Below are 23,458 nucleotides of genomic sequence, written 5' to 3'. Positions count from 1 at the left end.
CCGCCCTTGAGGGAGGAGGGTCGTCCTCCTCTTCCATAGTCTCCCAACCGTCGTCCTCAGATCCTCCAGGGTCAGTTTCTTCCCGCGAATCGTAGTCCATAGGCCAGGGGCATTCAGGGCGCATGTGGTCGAGGTCGCCGCAGCCCGTGCACCTCTCAGATTCCTCTTCGCTCCAGTCGTCCTCTGAGGACCAGTTGGTGGGGGCAGGGTGGTCGACATACCCTTGGCACCAATTCTTAATCGTCTGGGCGGAGACGTAGGGGCAATCCGGCGGTTCGTGGTCCACCTCGTCACAGAGTTCGCACCAGGGTTCGTCCCATTCGGTATCCTCTCTTGCTGTGTAGCCTTCGTCTCTCTCGCTGGTTTCTGCTAGCCACTGTGCCATCGGCGAGACGTCTCGCTCCAGGACGTCCTCTGCCTCCGCGGAGTTCCTTCCTCCTATCGGCACGTCCCTGTCTTCCGAAGCTTCTGGTCCCAACCGTTCGAGTTGGAGACTGGTCCGGCCTGGGGAGTGGCGAGGGTTCCCTGTTGTGCCTTTCTGCCCGGTCCAACATGGGGACATTTCCGCGATCCAAAAGGGGGATATCACGGCCTCCTCCGTCATCAAGGGGTCTGGATGGCTTGGCCCCTTCCACTCCGTCGATCTGATTGTTCCCATTGCAGCATGGCGTTGGGGGCAGTCGCTGGTAAAGTGTCCCATCTGCTGACACGTCCGGCAAGGGGTCACCAGAGCCTTCGCGAGCCTCTCCTCCCGTCGCTGGTCCTTGTCGCGCTGGATGGACCTCTGTACAATCCTCATCAGGTCCGCTCCTGTCACCGTCACCCAACCGTCTTCATCCACACAGGGGTAAGGTGCTTCCGGAAGGTCCCTCCGGCGGGTCTCCCTGGGGGTGGCCCACATCGCAACTGTGGATTCAGATCCTGCCGACTACGCCAAAATGTAGGAGGCCCCGGGGCGGGGCCCGGCGCGCACCACTCGCTGCGCGTACTCACCTCGCTGCGCTCCGCCTCCTACCTTCGGGCCTGTGACGGTCCCGGTACCTTCCTCTTGCTGCACTGATCTCCAGAAGCGACTGCACCTGTAGGGGAAACCAGGGGGAAAACCCCCTAAGGGGGGGAGGGGATGCTCATCACAGGCACTATTGGCCTCAGAGTGGTTACGCCCGCTTGTGGAACACGGCAGGCGTAACTGAGGTGGGGGAACGCTCCGGGGAGGGGAAGGAGCACAAACAACAAGACAACAGATTCAATACAATTTCTACTCACCAGTCGTTCACTGGTCCACCGTCACACTTCCAGTGCGGATACCGCCACCTGAAAAGGAACTCACGTAACCTCCTGCTCCCTAAGGCAGGGCAAAACACCAACGCGCCTGCGACTTACCTCCTGCGCACCCTGCGGCCTGAAGCCGGCTTACGTAACTCGCGACCTAGCGCTGGATCCTTAGATGCCCCAGCCTAGCGTCGCGCGACCCAGGACCTAACGCCGGATCTTCCGATGCCACGGGCCTAGCGTCCTGCAACCTGGCGCCTAACGCCCGCGCAACCTGTGACCTAGCGCCGGATCTTCCGATGCCACGGCCTAGCGTCACGCAACCTGAAAAGAACACAATCTGCCCAGGGCCACGATTGGTGAACCCCAGTACAGCATACAGTACACGGTGTCAAGTAAAACAGTGCAATGTAAAGAGACACACTGCACCCACACCTAGCGAGGGCCTACCTCCCTCTGGCTGTTCCTAGCCTTACCGCGATACCCCTTGCGGCGATAACTGCACTCGAGGCCTGTCGATACAGGCCTGTTACTTCTAAGGAGAGGCCTCAGCCCGAGCAGGGTCTGAGCCTCGTACACGATCAGGGCCTTGCGCCCCACAGCCAGCTGGACCTGGTGTCCAGTGACCCAATAACTCAATGGGGCCCGAGGGGCCTACTATGTAAGGGCCTAAAGCCCAGAGCACCGCTGGGCCTAATGCCCACACACACACAAAAAGGGGCCTAGGGCCCAACAGTACAAAAGGGGCCTAAGGCCCAACAATACAACAGGGGCCTGAGGCCCAACAATACAAAACCTTAGGTACCCACGGGCCTAGAGCCCGACTACAATACCCACAGGCCTGGTGCCTGAATTGGGCCCACGGACCTATTGCCCGCACACCTGGTGGTCTAGGGAGGGGACCCACATGGTGGACTTACCCGTCCTAGGGCCTTCCGCTGGACCAAGCCTGGTCCAGCCACGAGGGTGGTCCGTCTTCACCGGAGGTGGGATGCTTCCCACCACCTCCGGGCTTCCTGCAGTCTTCACCGGGGCAGCGGGGGCCGGGGCAAGCTCTTTTGCGTTGCACCCCGCCGCACCCGGGCTTCCTCCGTCTTCGCCGGCTGTCCCCGGCGCTGTGTCCTTCGCCCGGCGGGCGGCAGCGTGTAGCAGTACCCCGCACACAGCTGCCGCCTCCCGGGGCTTCCGGCGGCAGACCTCGCTCCGTCCAGCCGTCTCCTCTCCTCTGCTGCTCCGTCGCCGACTTCCTCTTCCCGCCCCCGGCGCTGGTTAGTTCAAACCCGCACCCGGGGGCGGGGCTCGTGACGTGGCGAGCCAGGATTGGCTCGCCGCCGCCACTTCCCATTGGGCGCCAGAGCGAGAGCCATGATTGGCTCTCCTTTGGCGCCGTATTCGAATCCCCTTTGTTCGTGGGGATCAGCGGCGAAGGCTCGCCGCTGCCCCCACGCCTGGCGTCACTGGAGGGTCTGCTTCCGGCTCCCCGGGGTGGCGCCAGGCCACCCCAGGCCAGGAAGCAGGCGCCAGCCAGCAGCAGGGCCAGTGACCGCACTAGTACACTGGCCCTGGCTGCAGGGGGCGGCACCACCCGGCGGCGGCACTGCCCCTTTCGTCCCGGTGCAATAGCACCGGGGCGTATTTCTACACACGCACCTGGAGTTGACAGTAGGGGCTGGGTAACACTCTCCAGCAGCCTCCCCGCAGCGTGAGGCCGCTCCCGCCGCCGGTACATCACCAGGGCAGCGCACTGTTCCCGGGGAGGTAATATATGGGGACACCCATCACCACTCAGGACTCGGCCAGACCGCGGTAACATGGCTACGACCACTCCCGGCAGAAGCGCGACCCGGGCAGTCCCAGGTGGAGCTCCATCCCCGGGTAGTCCCACCCGCCTGAGCCGCATACAGGAGAAAGAGGAGCTGCGGCATCTCAATGACCGCCTGGCCGCCTACATCGAGCGGGTGAGGTCGCTGGAGTCGGACAAGTCGCTGCTGAGGCTGCAGCTGGAAGAGAAGGAGGAGGTCACCACCCGGGAGGTGTCCAACCTTCGCCTGCTCTATGAGACCGAGCTAGCCGACGCCCGCAAGTTGCTGGACCACACGGCTAATGAGAGGGCCCGGCTGCAGATGGAACTCGGCAAGGTCCGGGAGGATCACCGGCAGCTGCAGGCCAGGTCACCCACCTACGTATAGCCTCTGTATATAGGGGTCTGCTACTCTCACACAGCAGGTCACCCACCTATAGCCTCTGTATATAGGGGTATACTAGCTTCACACAGCAGGTCACCCACCTATAGTCTCTGTATATAGGGGTATACTAGCTTCACACAGCAGGTCACCCACCTATAGTCTCTGTATATAGGGGTATACTAGCTTCACACAGCAGGTCACTTACCTATAGCCTCTGTATATAGGGGTATACTAGTTTCACACAGCAGGTCACTTACCTATAGCCTCTGTATATTGGGGTATATTAGCTTCACAGGCAGGTCACTTACCTATAGCCTCTGTATATAGGGGTATACTAGCTTCACATAGCAGGTCACTTACCTATAGCCTCATAGGGGTATACTACTCTGGCACAGCAGGTCACCCACCTATAGCCTCTGTATGTAGAGGTATACTAGCTTCACACAGCATGTCACCCACCTATAACCTCTGTATATAGGGGTATACTAGCTTAACACAGCAGGTCACTTACCTATAGCCTCTATATATAGGGGTATACTAGCTTCTCACAGCAGGTCACCCACCTATAGCCTCTGTATAAAGGGGTATACTAGCTTCACACAGCAGGTCACCCACCTATAGCCTCTGTATAAAGGGGTATACTAGCTTCACACAGCAGGTCACCCACCTATAGCCTCATAGGGGTATACTACTCTGGCACAGCAGGTCACCCACCTATAGCCTTTGTATAAAGGGGTATACTAGCTTCTCACAGCAGGTCACCCACCTATAGCCTCTGTATATAGGGGTATACTACTCTCCTACAGGTCACTCACCTATAGCCTCTCAAGGTAGGTCACCCACCTATTGCGCCTCCATATAGGTGTACCCTCATCTAACACCGCAGGTCACCCACCTATATCCTCTGTGTATAGGGGTATACTCATCTAGCACAGCAGCTTACCTTTCATACAGGAGTATACTGTACAACTCTCCCACAGGTCACCCACCTCTAGTTGCACTATACATGGAATAATACTTGCAGAGGCTGCCCCTCCTATAGCCGCACTATTCATGAATAGGTCACCCATTTATAGCTGCACTATGCATGAATATAAGGATCCCAGCCTGTAGGCACGTTATACACTATGTCTGCTGCATTATAAATTGACTGCATAAATATAGCTGCACTATAATTTGGCTTGGTTCTGGCATGCCGGTCACCCACCTATAGTTGCAGTATACATTCCGGGATATAATAATAATCTTACCTACATCAGTCACCCATAGCTGCACTATACACTGGTACAGTATAGTTTCAAACTGGTCACCCACTATAGTTACTAGTGTTCACCCTAGAATTAGTTTCGGCCACCGGGCAGGGCACTTTTTTCAGTCGGGAGGGCACATTTTATATTAGAAACAAAAAAACAAAAAATTGCACACTGCACTAGGATTACGCATATTAAACCTGGTCATACTCTGCTATGTCCTTTTAATATTCTGTTGTAATTAAACCACACACTATAATGCCCACTACACATGATGGCACACGCCGAAAATTCTCAGTGGCATGTCTGCACGGTGGGCGGCAGTGTAAGGCAGCATTGTGCCACACACAAAAAGGGCAGGGTGTGACACCCTGCACAAGAAGCTTAGAGGGAACGCTAGTTACACTATATACAGGGATATAATGCACCGGTTACCCGGCTGTAGCCACTCTGTACAGGCATATACTAATCTCACACAGGACATCCACTTACTGTATAAGCAAAAGTGGCTGGACGTCTATTAAACGGGATCTACTTTTAGTTTGTGTAATTAGCTTCGATTGGCCATTGTCAATGGGTCTGATTCAGAGGTGGCCCTGATGTTTGCTCTGTTGAATGATTTTATTTTGCTATTCTTTATGCATGAAAGTGCTGGAAAACGCTTACTGCGCACACGTATACCCAGCTGTACGATGGCAGTCACAGTTGCACATGGGATCGCTGGCAGTAGAGATGATGATAGCATGTTATTTATTGCTGATATCAATACATAAGAATCGGCAACTGTGCATACAATACATCGCAACCACCTCAGAATCAGGCTCACTGGCAGAGTTGCTTCAAATTTGCTTCAAATTTGCAACCTCCCCCCCCCCCCCCCCCCCCCAAACCAACCATATAATATATACATTGCACATGAATACAAGCGATTGTTTTAATTTAAACTTGCCAGATTGTACATTGTACTATGCCTTCTGTGGAGGAGAAATGGGCATTGTTATTGGACCTACCTGTATTAGTCAGTAGCTGATAACCAGGATCTGGCTTTGAACTGCCTACTCAAGGTAGCATATTAATGCAGCTGGAGAAGTCTGTTCTCCAGCAGTGTCACCCAACAGCCTCTGTACCACCATTATCAGACAAACACCACACACTAGTATGACTGGGATCTGCTCAGGATGTACTTGGCGCTGTGAGCAGCCTATGTGCCAGTAAAGAGCAGTAAGCCTGGCATTACAATCTGTGTGTGTGGGGCCAGGCTGATATATGGCAGCTGCAGAGGGCTCTTCACAGCACTCCGGGGCATGCTGCACTACTGGGAGCTGGCGTTCTGTGACCTCAGATGTTGGTTCAAGTGCATTTTTGTTCATTTGGTCTTGATCTACCAACAGATGCCCCGAGATCTACATTGCTATACAATATTTTATTTATATATTTTATTTATGTAGAGATAGATACAGTGACACCCGGTCTTAATGCCCATACACTAGAAGATTATCTTTCCAATCTAGCTGGTTGGAATGAAAATCTGGAAATTTCTGGGAAGAAATTACAATTGACTGTTTGCTCCCAAATGCTGGAAAATGGAGAAAAGACATCATCTGCTTAAAGGCTCATACACACTAGAACAGTGATGACTAACCTTGACACTCCAGCTGTTATTTGTTTATTAACAGTTTCTTATATAGCGCATACATATTACGCAGCGCTTTACAGAGAATATTTGAACATTCACATCAGTCCAGTGGAGCTTACAATCTATATTCCCTACCACATGTACATGCGCACACAGACATTCTAGGGTTAATTTTGTTGGAAGCTAATTAACCTATCTGTATATTTTTGGATTGTGGGAGGAAACCGGAGTACCCGGAGTAAACCCAGGCAAGCACGGGGAGAATATACAAACTCCGCACAGTGGTGGGTATTGAACCCATGACCTCAGCGCTGTGAGGCAGTAATGCTAACCATTACACCATCCGTGCTGCCCATGGCTAACCTTGACAGCTGTTGCTGAACTACACATCCCATCATACCCTGCTACAGTTTTACTATTTGGTCATGCTAAAACTGATGCAGGGCATGCTGGGATGTGTAGTTTAACAACAGCTGTCAAGGTTAGCCATCACTGCACTAGAAGATATTGGCATCAATCTCGTTCAGAAATTGGCTTCTGAACGATATTGATAGCTATATCTTCTAGTGTTTATGCCTAATATCTCTAACAACTCTTTGTTAAAGATATTGACATCTTCCAGACATGCAGGTCTTTCTGCCAGTATTGCTCATGCACCCATCGTACAGTGTGGATGCACAATATCTTTCACGATCAGCTCAAGGGAAATTGTTCACCAATATCTTTTGTCTTTCATATCGTCTAGTGTGTGTGTGACCATTTTGTCTGTAGGACCAATTTGTGTCAATTTTCCATGTGTCAATTGTCATTTGCTCCAAAAAATTTCCAGATTTTCATGCCAACCAGCCAGATTGGAAAGATAATCTTCTTCTAGTGTGTATGGACCTAAAATCACATGATCACCATTTTTAAATATATCAATGTTTAAGCCGTTGTCTGCAGAGGACACACAGCGAGAAAAGTCGATTGGCGTTTTCAGGAGTGCCAGATTTTGGGTGCATTTGTCGCTCTGCTGTCATGCTTCTAGCACAGTGTGGTCTTTATTTCAGCACTGATATGCAGACCAGACCTGTGCTAGAAGCACCACAGTAGAGAGGGACTCCCCAGATAGGGACTAGCTGATTGGTAAGTGTATTGGTTTGTGACGATCATCTGCTCGGTCAGCAGATCCAGTGGTCACCAAATATCTCAGGTAAGTGTGTATCCGGCTGTCGAGTTTGAACTGCGTATGATAAATTTCCTCACAAGGTTACATTAGCTACAATATTAATCCTTTATTTCATTACAGAAATGTCAAAAAAGAAGCAGATTTAAGTCTGGCTCTAAATCAGCTGCGAGATGTGGAAGCTAGGCTCAACACAAAAGAAGCAGAGTTGGCTACTGCACTACGTGCCACTAGGAGTGTAGAGGAGCAGCTGCAAGATCTGAAGGCACAAGTTGCTGATGTAAGAACTCTCTCCTTATCACTCTCCGATTACCAGTATAGCTCTCTCGTAATGTTCTTTCTCACTTATGACTTTGTCAAGATTAGGTTCAGTCCTACAGTATGTATGGTGGTGCTAGAATTGCAGCTTGACTCATGCAGAATGTACTTTTCATTATTACAAATGCACAATCATTTTGTGCTACAGTATGTACACTTAACATCTTATGCGTGTAACTCCATGTAAATGAGGTGGACATGGGAAAGAACAAGCTGTTGTAGCCAAATTTCTTCTTCTTACTTCATGGCAGCCATACAATGGGTTCATCCCTCTCTCCCCTTACAATTAGACAGGTAGTTTTTCCCTAGGACACGCCCCCTTCTTCCTCCAGTACATAGCCAGCACCTTCCCCTATGACTCCAGTCTTTTTCCTGTCTCCTAGACAGATAGACAGTGTAGTACAGGTTTTTATTTATTTCTTACCTACTGGTAGGCGTTACGCTGCCAGTCCTGGGCAGCGTTGGGGTGGCGGTGCCTTTCCCATTAGGAGGTCTGGCCGGCGGCATGTACCTCGCTTGCGTGTACTGGTAAGCGGAGGGAGCCGGAGGTTTTCTCCTAGTTAAATCCCCGCCGGCAGACAGAAGCGTCTGTGCGGCGCGTGCTGGGCTCCCGGTGTGCGGGTCATCAGGCGTTCAGGCGCACTGCTCTGACCCAAACACGCTGTCCCCGCGCAGTACTGTGACGCAACCTTGCGGTCCACGGGGCAGGAAGGCGGGCGTGCGTTCCAAGCGTCGGGATGACGCGCACGCTGCCTGACGCTGCCGTAAGGCGGAAGTAGCCTTCTTAATGCGCCTGGTCGGTGTTACAGGCGCGTCCTCGTGCTAGCTGTGCTGTTTGCAAGCTCCGTGGTACCAGAGACATGGAGGAGGAAGCCTCTCAAAAACTTTCTACGTTGCTGCCCAGGTAGGTCCTCTCAGAGGACTGAGTTTTTATATATATGGAAAATTACGCAGAGTAGTTAGTGATTATTGTTATTTAATCTTCTAGTGTGCCTGTGGGGACTAAGAAGAAATTGGCCAAGAAGAAACATGTTAGCAAGACATGTATTGGTTGTGATAAGATTTTCACTGGAGAGAATTCCTTGTGCCGCAGCTGTGACAAGGGAGCTGATACCAGTATTGGGACTGTTTCCCAGATTAGTGAGTTTATGGCCTGGATGAAAGATAACTTTGTCTCCAAGAAAGAATATCAGGGGAAAAGGTCCAGGTCACAGACCAGTCTGGATGTAGAATGTGATTTGCCTGCGGCTGCAGATATTGATGATGATGATGATGATGATGGGGATGACGGCACAGAAGCCGGTGAACTAGTGGAAGAGGAACGGTCCTTTAATTTAGAACTAGTGGAGGTGGTTCTTAAAGAACTGTATAAAACACTAAACTATAAACAGCCAGTGAGAACCGAGTATGACGCTCTGTTTGAGGACAGGTCGAGAAAGGGGAGGTGTTTTCCCGTGCACAAGGTGGTTAAGGAGATCCTAATTAAGGAGTGGTCCAATGCGGACAAACGGATTGGGCCTGTGAAAAGGACAGAGAAGATGTACCCCATAGAAGATGCAGAATTTCTAAAGTGGTGTGGTATCCCCAAAATTGATGCTGCAGTGTCCGAAGTCACCACCAAAACTACGATTCCTCTTGAGGACGGGGCATCTCTTAAGGATGCTATGGAGAAGCGTATGGAAAGCGCTTTAAAAAGGCTGCACATCTCTAGCGCCACATCTATCAAGTCAGGAGTGGCTATTGCCTCCTTGGCTAGAGCCCTTAGGATATGGTGCGCCTCTTTACAAGAGGACCTACAAGAACGGGTGGCTAGAGAGCAAATGATCAGCAGTCTGGCACAAGTCCAACTTACCGTTGATTATATATGTGAGGCATCCCTAGACGTGCTGGATTACTCAGCGAAGGCGTTGACCTCTGGAGTGGTAGCAAGGAGAGCCCTGTGGCTCAAGTCTTGGGCAGCAGACACCCACTCTAAAAATAAACTGGCAACCCTGCCGTTCGAGGGGGAATTCCTTTTCGGCAGCAAACTCGACCAGATGATACAGAGGAGGTCGGGTGGGAAGTCAGTGAGACTCCCCCAAGATAAAAGGGGAAGAGGTTTCAATTATTTCCCCAGGCAAAGCTTCAGACAAGCCAGGGCCTATAGGCCCGGGAGGCCTTTTCGGGAGAGATATACCTCAGGTATTTCCAGAGCCTTCTTTCGGCAGACTGTCAAAAGAGGGGATAAGAAACAGTGACCAGTTGTGTCCCGTGGACAATTTACAGGTGGCCGGAAGATTGCTGCAGTTTGCCCACATGTGGGAACAAACGGTACAGGACACCTGGGTTCTAGAAGTGGTGTCCACGGGATATCGCCTAGAGTTCATTTCAAAACCCAGAAGGGAAAAATTTTTAGTTTCAAGGATTCCAATTTTAAGGGCGGAGCAGGAAGCATTGGCCCTGAGCATAAGAGATCTGGCGGATTCGGGGGCCGTGGAGCCGGTCCCAGAGGCAGAGCAGGGCCTAGGGTTCTACTCCCGTTTGTTCGTGGTAACAAAAAGTTCTGGAGGTTTCAGAACAATCTTGGATCTAAGAGATCTAAACGCCAGAATCTGGAAACGCAAGTTCCACATGGAAACAGCCAAGACTATCCTTATGGGTCTGAGAAGGGAAGACTACATGGTCTCTATAGACCTAAGAGACGCTTATTTCCATGTCCCTATCTATATACCAGACAGAAAATTTCTCAGGTTCTGCGTCAAAGGAAAACATCTTCAGTTTACCTGCCTTCCCTTTGGTCTCACATCCTCACCGAGGGTATTTACAAAAGTACTCGTAGTCATGATAGAATGCTTAAGGAGAAAGAACATAGCAATATGGGCTTATTTGGACGATCTACTTATCTCAGCAAAGTCAAAAGCAGAAGCCGTCCGAGATACAGAAATAGTAGTCCAGTTCCTACAGGATCACGGATGGCTGATCAATTGGAACAAGAGCCATCTGTGTCCTACACAGACCATCCAATACCTAGGCGTCATCGTGGACACAGTACGATTCGAGGTCACCTTGTCCGGCCAGAGATGCGAGAAGATTCAAGAGCTGGTAGAGGTAATCCAAAGGAATCGGAAGGTTCCGCTGAGACTAGCAATAAGTCTCTTAGGGATGATGTCTTCAACGGTGGAGGTGGTACCATGGGCCAGGTGGCATATGAGGACACTACAGTGGCATCTCCTACCCTATACCAGAAGCCAAGTTTCTCTGGAACGCTACATCACACTTCCTCAATCAGTGGTGTCGTCACTTCAGTGGTGGCAAAGCAGGTACATGGCGGTCAGAAGAATGTCTCTTTCAAGCCCACAGTATGTAGTGCTGACAACAGACGCAAGCGTCACAGGATGGGGAGCGCATTGCTCAGGCAAAACTACCCAAGGTATCTGGTCCGTCCAAGAATCGGATCTATCATCCAACCACAGGGAGCTTCGAGCAGTTTTCATGGCCATGAAGTTCTTCTCAGGCGAAATAGGAAAATCCCACCTAAGAGTCTTCTCAGACAACGTAGCGACAGTCGCTTATATCAACAAGCAAGGGGGGACAAGGAGTCGCCCACTGCTAGAAGAGATCCGGTTGATCATGGGCTGGGCAGAGAAACATCTCCGATCCATCTCGGCATTACACGTGCCAGGGGAAGAAAATCAGCTGGCAGACTTCCTGAGCAGGACTCAAATTCTGCCGGGAGAATGGGAGCTGAAGGACTCAGTCTTCAGACAAATCGTTCGCAGATTCGGCCAGCCACAAATAGATCTGATGGCGACACTAGAGAATAAGAAGGTTCAACGATTCTTCTCCAGAAACCCGGCACGAGGATCGGAAGGCGTGGACGCCCGGTCCCAAAGATGGCAGTTTTCCCTGGTATACATCTTCCCACCCTTCCCAGAAGATCAGGTCGGAGAGAGTTCGGGCGATAGTTATTCTCCCATATTGGCCCAGGAGGGCCTGGTTCCCGATGGCAGAGGGCATGGCGGTGGCAGAGCCATGGTTTCTCCCAGTGTCACAGGATCTTCTGATGCAGGGCCCAGTAATGTGCCAGGACCCACAGAAGCTTCATTTAGCGGCATGGAATTTGAAAGGAAGCAACTGACAGATAAAGGCCTGTCAGCAGTTGTAGTAGACATGCTGCTTCAAGCAAGGAAGAAAGTTTCCTCTGATATATATTATAGAATCTGGAGGATCTTCGCGGGATGGTCTGAACATAGATTTCCTTTTACCAAGGCTAGACTGGCGCATGTTCTACAGTTCCTCTGTGAAGGGTTTAATAAGGGCCTATCCATAGCAACTCTGAAGGTACAAGTTTCAGCCCTTAGTGTTCTACTGGATAAGAAGTTAGCAGACCAAGGACTGATGAAAAGATTTTTTCAAGCAGCCAGAAGAATCCGTCCAAGGGTTAGACCAGTGATTCCTCAGTGGGACCTCAATCTGGTACTAAACGGTCTCATGGCAAACCCATTTGAACCATGTGAGAGAGCTGGGCTAAAATTTCTTACGTGGAAGGTAGCGTTTATGGTCGCTATTACGTCGGCAAGACGTGTAGGGGAGTTACATGCGTTACTATGTTGTGAACCCTACCTTAAGTTATTTCCGGACAAAGTAGTCCTAAGAACCAAACCTTCATTTTTTCCGAAGGTAGTCTCATCTTTTCATATGAGTCAAGATATTGTTTTGCCTTGTTTTTTTCCAAATCCAACCACTAGAAGAGAAAAAGATCTTCATACACTGGATATGGTGAGAATAATAAAAATTTATTTGGATCGTACAGCAAGCTTCAGGAAAACGAGATCGTTGTTTGTGATTCCGCAAGGAGCAAAGAAAGGATTTGCACCTTCAAAACAAACTATCTCAAGGTGGCTCAAAGAAGTTATTTGTTTCACCTACAAGAAAGTTGGCCGACAAGTTCCAGAAGGTATAAAGGCACACTCGGCTAGGGCAATGGCAACTTCCTGGGCAAGAGAGGCTAACGTCTCGGTCAAAGACATATGCCAAGCTGCGACATGGTCGTCCATACATACCTTTGCAAAACATTATGCATTGGATGTAGCTGAAGAATCTTTTGGGAGCAGAGTTCTACATCAGGCCTTGATTTAAGGTATTGTAGCCCACCCTACTGCTTTGGTATATCCCATTGTATGGCTGCCATGAAGTAAGAAGAAGAAAGTTACGGATTATACTTACGATAATTCCTTTTCTTCGGAGTACTTCATGGCAGCCTGTATTATTATCCCCCCCGTGTTTGTGTTTTTCCCTAGGATCGGTGGCGGAGACGAGTCAAAAGACTGGAGTCATGGGGGAAGGTGCTGGCTATGTACTGGAGGAAGAAGGGGGCGTGTCCTAGGGAAAAACTACCTGTCTAATTGTAAGGGGAGAGAGGGATGAACCCATTGTATGGCTGCCATGAAGTACTCCGAAGAAAAGGAATTATCGTAAGTATAATCCGTAACTTTTGTGTAGATGTAGAACAGCTATACTGTGTAAACCAGGACAGGCCAACCTGTGGCTCTCCAGATGTTGTCAAACTACAAATCCCAGCATGCCTTGCCACAGTTTTAACACTACCTTATAGCAAAACTGTGACCAGGCATGATGGGATTTGTAGTTTGACAACATCTGGAGAGCCACAGGTTGGCCAGGCCTGGTAAACCACTGTCAGGAGAGTGTAATCTGCTGCTGATGAATATATGTGGAAGTTGTGTTTGTAGATGTTTTACTCACAACCAGCACCTTTGCATGGTATGGGACTGCTGACAGATGGGCTTGCTCTAACACTGTTACACCTTACACTCTGATGTATCCCTGGCATTTAAAATGCAGTATAGGGCCATTAGGTGAAATTGTGTCAGCCACTATTGGTAGACAGTCAAAAAGTCGACACATGAAAAAAGGTCGACATGAGTTCATTTTTATTTTTTTCCCCTAAATGTTTTTATTAAAGCACTTGTATAAACACATACAGGAAATGTACATTTGCTTTAAACATAAATTGGATATAAAAAACCTAGGATCCCATTGTACAAGTATATGATAATGATTAGTACATCAGTAATCTGAAATAAAGGGTGATATGATCCTTCTCCGTCTCTCTTGTTTATGTGGATACATATAGTAGTGTGAATAAAACGTAGAGTTCCATCTTTATCGCAACATATTAACAGTATAGCAATGTATAATATTGATGTACATTTCCATTCAGATGTAAAACAGACATCAACCAAAAATAAAAGAAAGAAAATAAAAAAAGTGCTCCCAAACAACCCCCCCCCCCCCCCCCCCACTCTACCTCACCTCTTGACCCTATACCCTTACAAATAAGTAAAGCTCTGTTCCGCATCTGATGATACGATGTGTGTATGAGCATGTTGGTCTCACAGCTTCTGGCTGAGAACTGGAGTGAATGGTAACTGACTACAATGGATAACACTGAACAAACCATATATTTATCAAGGCACCTCATATATTGGCTAAAAGTACATGATGGCATTTTCTTTCAGCTTGAATCCTCATTAAAAGACACCACAAAGCAGCTGCACAATGAAATGCTCTGGAGAGTGGACTTGGAAAATAAAATGCAAACTCTTAAAGAGCAAATGGATTTTGAAAAAAATGTACATACTCAGGTAAATTTATTATATAATTAACTATATTTGGGGTTGAAGTAATTAGTTAAGTTTGATAAGCTTTCTGCATGTATAGATAAAGCATGGAAGAGTAACTGAGATGATGTTTAGCTTTGAACGCTGCTGGGAAAACCTGTTATAGGGATCATTAAACTCAATCATGGCTTCCACTATGTGTTGACCTATTAAACATAAAAATTGGAACAATACTGAATAGTACATTTCACATTTACTGAGGGACAGTTTTCAGTACATGTGACTTTCAATTTTAATATGACTTTTTGAACCTGGTACAACAGTACCATTGTATTAGTTCACAGCTTGAGGGCACTATAAGAACTGAAAGACAGTTAAGTGGCAGATTTAATGACACGTGAGATTCTTATCACTCCTCGCAAATGATAAATGGTGCTCCAGCTGTCATGTTTGGAAACTACAAGAGCTGATTGGCTGGAGCACCATTCATAAGGAGTGACCACAATATCATTTGTTAAATCTGCCCCTAGCTTCCATATGAAAGTCTGTCTACCGTGTAAACATTGTGATACATTTTATCATAAAGAATTTACAGCTGAATAAATAGAGCTTTTTCGGCAGTCCTCACATTAGGAGCATATACATGGTCCACATCTAATCTATATGAGAAAATGCCTTGTGTCTCATGGTTGCAGGAGGTGAGTGAGATGAAGAAACGCTATGACACCAGGATTGTCGAAATAGATTCCGGTCGCAGGGTGGAGTTTGAGAGTAAACTAGCTGAAGCACTGCAAGACCTGAGGACCGATCATGAGCAACAGATCCAGGAATACAAGGAGCAGCTGGAGAAGACCTTTAGTGCAAAGGTGAGTCTGGGGAAAATCATTAAAGTTTTTATATTTTCATGTGGGGGTGGGGTGGTAATCACTGTGAATATGCCATGGTCAACAGACCTACTGCTTCAATCATTGTTTTATACTACTTTTATATAGATGTTTTAGAAATGGTCATATAGGTGCTCCTTAAGGGATACATACGGATGACTGGCTGTTAGAATACCAACGCCGGCATTCTGAGAGTGGGTTTCCCAACAGGGATGTGAAGTAAGTAAACTTAACGACCTTTCCCTCCCTTCTAGCACCCTAACCCCTCCCTGCTAGTGCCTAACCCCCCCCCCTGTATATTAAATGCTGGCATCCTGACTGCCAGGATGCTGACTATCTCAGAGAAAAGTGTACTATGTAATAGTCCAATTTTTACTATAAATATTATACAATCTTTGTTTATATGATAAGCGGTTGCTGTGTTTTTTCCTGACTTTATAACAAATATAGATGTACAGTATCCACCTCCATCTAGCCACCCTGTGGCGTGCCTCTGCGTGACTCTGTAGCGCTGAGCATCTTTGTGCGACTTTATCCATGACAATGGCCTCTGCGGCTTAATATGATGTACAGCATGCCTGAATTCTGTGTGCAACAGAGGCTGTACCTGCATACGGAATGCTACTAAGCATATTAATTGTTAAAGGTCGCATGCAAAGATGCTTGTCGCTACAGATTCACACAGAGATCACGCATGGAAGATGGATGGATGTATGTAAATGTATCCCTTTTTATAAAGTGTAACAATAGCAAATTTCATATGAAATCTCTCTGCATGTTTTATCAGCTGGTTAGGTGTAGAATCTGGTCTTGTACATGTACAAGGGAGAGCATTAAGGCATTATTTTACATGAAGGAACCATGCATGTTTGTCTGTTGTGCATTAAGGGCAACAGTGAGCACATACCTTGTTCTTCTTATATATTAGTACGGGATGCAGTTAATATCCCGGCGGTCGGGATCCCGGCGTTCAGAATCCTGACGCCGGAATCCTGACCGCCGAAATACCGACATATTCTCCCTCCGTGGGTGTCCACGACACCCCTGGAGGGAGAATAAATTAGTGTGCCGAGCGTAGCGAGGCACCGTGCCCGCTGCGTGGCGAGCGCAGCTAGCCCTCAAGGGGGGGGGGGGGGATCCACGTCCCCCCCCCCTTGTCGGCATTTCGGCTGTCGGGATTCCGGCGTCGGGATTCTGAACGCCGGGATCCCGACCGCCGGGATTCAGTACTGAATCCATTAGTACTGTGCCCCACGGAGGCTGTAGGCTCATGGAAGACATACTTCATGTAATACTGTGCATTTGCTAACCTATACAGTACTCTGTACTACAGACCTGAGGTGAAAACAACCTGGTTATCATTTATTTATACAGTCACCCCATATGCACGAGGATATGGTCACTTAAGCCCCGTACACATGGGGGGGGAGATATATTGCTAGCAATATATTACTGAGCAATATATTGCTCGGTGTCCCCTTTTCATCAGCGACCAGAGATGGTCGCTGATGAAAAGGAACCTCAGCTTGCGGTGCCGCATTGGTAACCAGCTGGTCGCAGGAGCACGCTCCTGCGACCAGCGATTTAGCATGGGGCTGAAACCGGGAGCGCGCACTCGGCGATTTATCGCCGGGGCACACTCCCATCACTGGCAATATGGTCGCCAGCGACCACATTCCCAGCGATTTCAGCCCCTATCGCTCCCGTGTGTACACCGCACTAGCGACCATATCCCCCGCGATTCTTGATTGAATTGCAAAGTGTGTGGCTTTACAGTTCAAGACAGTATAGGACAAGTACAGGGTATATAAAACATTTCTGCATCAGCAGACCATACTAAAATAAGCATTGGTGTGGCGTGAAACTGAGGGATTAGATCTCATCGAAGGAAGTATGGATATGATTTAGGTAAGGTGAAAGGGCACATGAGGGAAGAGGGCCCTGCTCGTGCGCACTTGATTCTAGTAGTTCTAGATATTTTGCAGTCACTCATACACTACACGCAGTTGTTGGTTACCTGCATTTACCTCGGTTTACCTGTAGTCAAACTGGGCATCCGGAGGCTGCTGTTATGTACATTTTATTTTATGTTTGGATGATGGTGTTGGTTATTACCTCAGTTTTAATTATTATTTTGTTCAGTATACCAGATTTTTACTTGCCTTCTGTATTAGTTCAATTATAGTCCTTTGATTATGTGACCTACTTATAAGCATAGCCAACAGACATTATTACTATTTCTTGGACTGGCTTTTCATCTTATTGATTTCTTATATGTATGAAGGCAGCATGATTGGTGTATAGGTAAGTATTACTGCCTACTATCCTAGAGGTCTTGGGTTGAATTCCCACTATAGCGTTAACTGTGGAGTTTATCTATACCCCCTGTGCTTGCATCAGTTTCCTCCAACAATGGAAACCTACTGGTAGGTTAATGGTTTCCTGTTGAAAATGATCCCTAGTGTTTGTGTGTACATGTAGTAGGGAGTAGATTGTAAGCTCCATCGGGGCACGTACTGATGTGAATGACCAAATGTTTCTTGTAAACTTCTGCTGTATATACTGTATGTGCATTATATGAGTAACTGATGAAGGAAATAAGGTGGAACACCCGACACTTGAATTATACGGTGGTTATGCTAGCATTGCATGTCCCAGCCACACAAATGATATTGTAAGCTTGCAGCAGGGCCCTCTGTCACCCAGTTTGTTTTATCACTGTCTACTATTGTAAAGCGCAACGGAATCTGCTGCGCTATATAAGAAACTGCAAATAAATAAATAAATGATAAGCTAGCTTTAGGTTGAGAACAGTTATACGCCTATATTGACACTGATATTTGCTAAGCACATCAACAAATAGTGCAATTGTACAATTTGTAGCGTTTACTTGGCTATCCGTGCAGTGTAGCATGAGAAACCATTTTGAATATTTTATACCTACAGATGTATTATAAAAGTGTTACCAGCGAGGTTTTAGAGCAGCAGCAAACCGAAGATTCTGAATTTCTAAACAGTGTCTTAGAGAGGCAGGTCCATGTGCAGATAGAGGCGAGGAAGGAGACAGATCAGGTACAGGCCTGTTGGCTAAGATTGTCCGGCTTTTCTGTGAGTAACATCTGCAAGCGGAGGATCTATCAATGCAAATAGCTGAAGTTCAAGAAAACATACCGTTTAAATTTGTCTCTGGGAGAACCTGCTGAGCCCACTGAGTCATAAACATTGGTCTTACATGGCCCTCAGTAACTGGATACGGTCACTAGGTCATCTCAATTCAGGTTGACACAGTGGCGTCACTAGGCGGGTGCGGCCCGCACCGGGTGCCACCAGTCAGTGGGGTGACGCCAAAATCAGCCGTGCTGCTGCACCCCACTGCCGCTCAGAGCTCTTCCCCACTGTCTGACCGCCCGCCCGCCCGTAGGTAGCTGACAGCCGGGCAGACTGTATGTGCTCTGCCCGGCTGTAGTATTCGGCAGGAGTATCTGTATTTTCACAGATCTCCTGCTGGACCGCCGGGCAGCCAATCGGGAGCGGCTATCAATGCTGCCGCTCCTGATTGGCTGCCCGGCGGTCCAGCGGGAGATATGAAAACACAGATTCTCCTGCCGGAGACTACAGCCGGGCAGCGCACATACAGTCTGTCCGGCTGTCATCAAAGACGCAGCAGCACACAGGTACTGCGGACGGGCGATTCGGGGGGGGGGGGGGGGGGGTAAGCATTGCAGTTATAGGGTGTCTGTGGGGGCCCCCATAATTTTGTTGTCCTGGGCCCCCACAGACCTTAATCCGGCCCTGCCGTGGATAGTAAGCTTCCTCCCTCAAACACAGCAGCCAGTCCCCCATCTGCGTGTAATAGTAGTCATCCGCAGGTAGTCGTCCCCCCCCCCCCCCCTGTCCACCCAGCGTGTCGTACCATGGACCCCTCAGCCGGGCCGTTCCCATAGACCTCGCAGCCAGTGGCATAACTATAGAGGGTGCATGGGATGCAGCTGCTATGGTGCATGGCCGCTTGGGGGGGCCCGAGGACCCATTGGGCTATCCTCTGCAACCTATATAGTTACGCCACTACCTACACCCTTTTAAATAGTTTTTCCCAAAACAAATTGTGGTGCGGGCCTGCTGGAGAGTAGGAGACGGAAGCCGGGAGGTGGGGTAGAGCGGCTATGTAAAGCACCAGACCAGGGCGGCGGCGCTGCAGCCAGCGGGGAGCAGGGTAGGACTCTGACAGTGTCCGACTTGCTGTCCAATCCATGTCTCGGCTGGCTGTGCTGCCTGCGGAGCAACAAGTAGCTCGCTAAGATATTTGTACCAGCTGGCGGCTCCTTCGTTCTTCACAAGAGGAGCACAACACACTGCAGTTCCATGTATATGAAGCGGGGACGTCAGAGGCAGGGCGGTACAGAGCTCCAACCTAAGGCAGCGCAGCAGAGTCAGATGACCGCTGACAGTCATCCGTGCACACAAGATGGCCAGTATAAACTCAGCTAGGAGCAGGTAACTGGCAAGTGGGTTGTCCCCCACCCATTCCTGTACACTACATGTTTTTGCCCTCACAACCAGCATGTGCCTGCCAACCCCTGACCCTTCCTCACCTGCAAATGACAGCCTGCTCCCGCTATCTGTCACCTGCACATGCTTGCCGACCCACCCCCACAGGTGACAGCCTGCCCCCCCTCTCTGACCTGCACTTACCTGCCCCCCCTCTCTGACCTGCACATACCTGCCCCCCCTCTCTGACATGCACTTACCTGCCAACAGTCCACCAAAACCTTTCCTAAGTGTGTGCTTGCAACCGTGCCCCTGCAAGTGACAGCCTGCTTTCTCCTGCGTATGCCTGACACCATGTCCCTGATTCCTTCTCTCTCTCTCTCTCTCTCTCTCACCCTGAGACCCTATCTCTCATTCTCTCTTTTTCCAGGAAACCCTCTCACTCCCTGACCCCTGTATTTCCTCTCCCCAATGCCCTATTTGTCTCCGACTCTCCTGTCCCCTAAGGTCATCATAGTGACAACCGAATGGGGGCCCTAATCAAAATTTTGCTATGGGGCCCACAGAGATCTAGTTATGCCTCTGCTCGCAGCTAATCCCATAGTCCTTCACAGCGATCACTGGCCCACAGTGTTGCCGCTACCAGAACCTACTAGCAACAGCCGCGTAGCAGTTTCAGGGACAGGAGCAGCCGCGGGAGAACATAAAAAGATCAACGGTTGGCGTGGCCTCAATACCCGCAAGCTACAGCCTGCTGGGCAGGGAGCCGGTGCTTGCAGCCGCTTACAGAGTAAGGGCGAGCGATGAACTCAGTGACATTGAGACATGTGCGAGTAAGAATTGTCGGAGTGAGGGAGGAGAGATGTGTAAATATACAGTGTGTGCAGACAGGGCAGCTCAGCCGGGCAGAGCAGGGAGCAGGCGGGGTGCGGGCTGCAGTTCCCTTTGGCAACAAGCTTTTTAGTCCCCCGTGGCAACAAGATTTTTTTAGGAGCAATTTTGGTCCCCCTTGGCAGGGAGCCGTTTTGGTCCGCCTCGGCAGGGAGCCGTTTTGGTCCCCCTTGGCAGGGAGCCACAGTAATTCCGTCCCCCTTGGCAATGAGCATGAAGTTCCTAGCTATGATGGGCCCTACACACATAGCGATGTGTGCAGGGCTACCTAGCTATGCTAGGTCGGGCTGTGCTGCGCCGCTATCGCCTAGCACACAGAGCTGATAGCCCACACATAGAGCGAGCTGTCAGCTCTGTGTGCTAAGCGAGCAGACCGCGCCAGTGTTCTCCGATGGGAGAACCCTGCCGATGCCGAGATTGATGGACACTGTCCATCAATCTTGGCCAGCGATAAAGACGCGCGGGGTTGTGCACTGCTGCCGATATAGCCCCCACACACACACCGATGTGAGGGCATTTGCTAAGCGACTTTGCCAAACTAAGCAAAATCGCTTAGAAAATGCCTTAATATCGTCATGTGTGTAGGCGTATTAGAATGTAGGTAAGTGGCAATTATGTGTCAAATGTGTAATAGACATTACGGTTTGTTATTTAGTATGTAATGGGCATTATGGTTTGTTATATATTATGTAATGTGCATCATCTGTGGCCTTATGTGTAATTGGAATTATGGCATGTGGCTGTATGTGTAAAGGGTATTACAAAGTTCTCTAAAAATGTGCAATCTGCAGGTACACAATACAATCATGGTACAGGCACACAAACATCCCATCTCCAGCTTCTAGAAAGTTGGGGGGGAGGGGGTGACACCATTAGTTACTACACCGGGTGATGCCACTGGGTTGACATACATTGGGTCGACCAATGAAGGTCGACGGGGCTTAGGTCGTCACTTGAAATAGGTAGACGTGGCTAAGGTCAGCAGGGTCGGAGGTCAACGCAAGCATTAGGTCGACAATGGGAAGGTCAACTGTCAAAATGTGAGGGTTTTTCGTTTTTGTGCTGACAGGCAGTATATCATACCCTACCATCCTCTACAGCGCGGTGGGAGAATATATTAGTGTGCCAAGCATGGATTATGTTGACATTCAGGACAAAATATGTGAATAATTCACATCGGCCTTTTCACTGTTGACCTTCCGACACTGTCGACTTTAGCCATGGAGACCTATTTCAGGTGTTGACCTTCAGTGGTCAACCCAAAGTATGTTGACCCTATGACCCAGATCCCCCCAATAACCACCAGCCACAGCTCTGGGCCTGATACGCTGCGCACCTACAGTAATACTTTTGTTTTTGAAAAATTTGCCTTTAAGTTTTGCCGGAGATGTGTCCAGGGACTGACTTGCTGCTCTCAGCCTAGTGTCGGACACAATCAAGTGGCCCCAGCTTTTCTACCAGCAGTCTGCAATGTGTGCTTGGTTTATCTAATGTGGGAGGAATAGCCAATGCTGTATATGAGAAATGGTTATAAACAAATTCAGCACCTACTGTACCAGCTCTTCCATGACCTTTCAGAAAATCAGTCGTCCAGAGTATTCATCATTTCTATAAAATACGGGAAGCATCCTGGTGACTGCCATGCTAGAGAGAGTATCCCAATGAAATATAACAAGTAGTGGACTATGGATTTAACCAGACATGCCACTGGCAATGGCGGTTACCAATGGTAACGCTTGCCAGGGCTCATACTGTGCTTCTGTGTCATCTATAGATGGAGAAACGGGAAGCAATCCACAGGAAAAACAAATGCTTATTGAAAATGATTTCATTAAATAATTTTTCCTTTTTTTCTTTTCGGTTTCACTTATTGTATTTTTATTCAGAGAGCAATAGAAAGTCTAATTCCAGGAATCCATTACAATGCACGTGTGTGTCCGTGTAATACTGGGTTATACATGTTCACTTTCTCGCTGTATTGTGGCTGATCTTGGTGTCACGATCTTGAGTTCACACATAGTTTTACCCTAATCCATGTTTTGTTGTTTTTTAGGAGAAAAGGACTGTCCCAATCTCCTAAAATCCCCGGCGCTAAATGTAAAAATATGTTAAATTGAATGCTAATATTTAAAATAAATAAATAATTGATTAATTAAAGCCCTGACTGGCTGCTGCAGGAGTGAGAGGTCTGCCGGACCTCTAATAGAAGAAAATAAGGTTATTTTCTTCAGACAGTCGTATTTGTTGGGGTTACCCACTGCGCTGTCAGTCAGGACAATTGCAAGAATTTAGGTTGGTCTGAGGTATATAAGCACACCGAGCACAATGAAAGAGGACACGCTGTAGTAAAAAGATATAAAGTTTTATATAGACAAAAAGTATATTTAAATATTCAGGTGGGTACAAAAACAGAAACTGGAATAAAAGACACATAAACATATATTGGTATATACCACTCGATACAATTAATTGTATAAAAACAATGCAGACTTGGTAAGACTCATGTAAGTAAAATAGGTGCTGGCGTCCCAGCAAGAATAATGATGGTACAGTCAATGGGATATTTGGCTAAATTCCCTCCAGGGGAAGCTGGTTAATATATGCACAGTTGGGAGAGGTAGTGAAGCAGCAACTGGGTTAGTAAGCCAAGATTAGAACCTGGGTTAGCGAGTAGGCAGACACGCAGAAAGTTCATACAGGTGATGGCTTATGTGATGTGCTTGCTATAGCCAGTGTGTTAATAGGCAG

The 23,458-nt window shown here is 48.5% G+C and overlaps 1 protein-coding gene across 7 annotated transcripts in view; it reads left to right on the top strand.

Annotated features, from left to right (window-relative positions):
- Window positions 1-2,689: 2,689 nt before the first annotated feature.
- LOC146075110 (lamin-B3-like) overlaps window positions 2,690-23,458 on the top strand; it is a 42,327-nt gene continuing 21,558 nt past the window's right edge. For 2 of the 7 annotated variants that reach the window (XR_014473503.1, XR_014473504.1), the window contains exons 1-5: window positions 2,690-3,442; window positions 7,633-7,789; window positions 14,346-14,471; window positions 15,143-15,313; window positions 18,278-18,403. Coding sequence is in view for 4 of the 7 variants with exons in the window: in XM_083184013.1 (XP_083040139.1) it covers window positions 3,084-3,442; window positions 7,633-7,789; window positions 14,346-14,471; window positions 15,143-15,313; window positions 18,278-18,403 (939 nt within the window). In the remaining 3 variants the exon portion in view is untranslated. The remainder of the gene's footprint in view (window positions 3,443-7,632; window positions 7,790-14,345; window positions 14,472-15,142; window positions 15,314-18,277; window positions 18,404-23,458) is intronic. The other 5 variants (XM_083184013.1, XM_083184014.1, XR_014473502.1 and 2 more) reach the window with 4 other exon arrangements.

This window comes from Crinia signifera, chromosome 4 (genome assembly GCF_055691185.1).
Source record: "Crinia signifera chromosome 4, ASM5569118v1, whole genome shotgun sequence".
Taxonomy (NCBI): Eukaryota; Metazoa; Chordata; class Amphibia; order Anura; family Myobatrachidae; genus Crinia; species Crinia signifera.
Note: the sequence above shows the minus strand (reverse complement) of the source record. Positions and strands in the feature narration are given on the sequence as shown.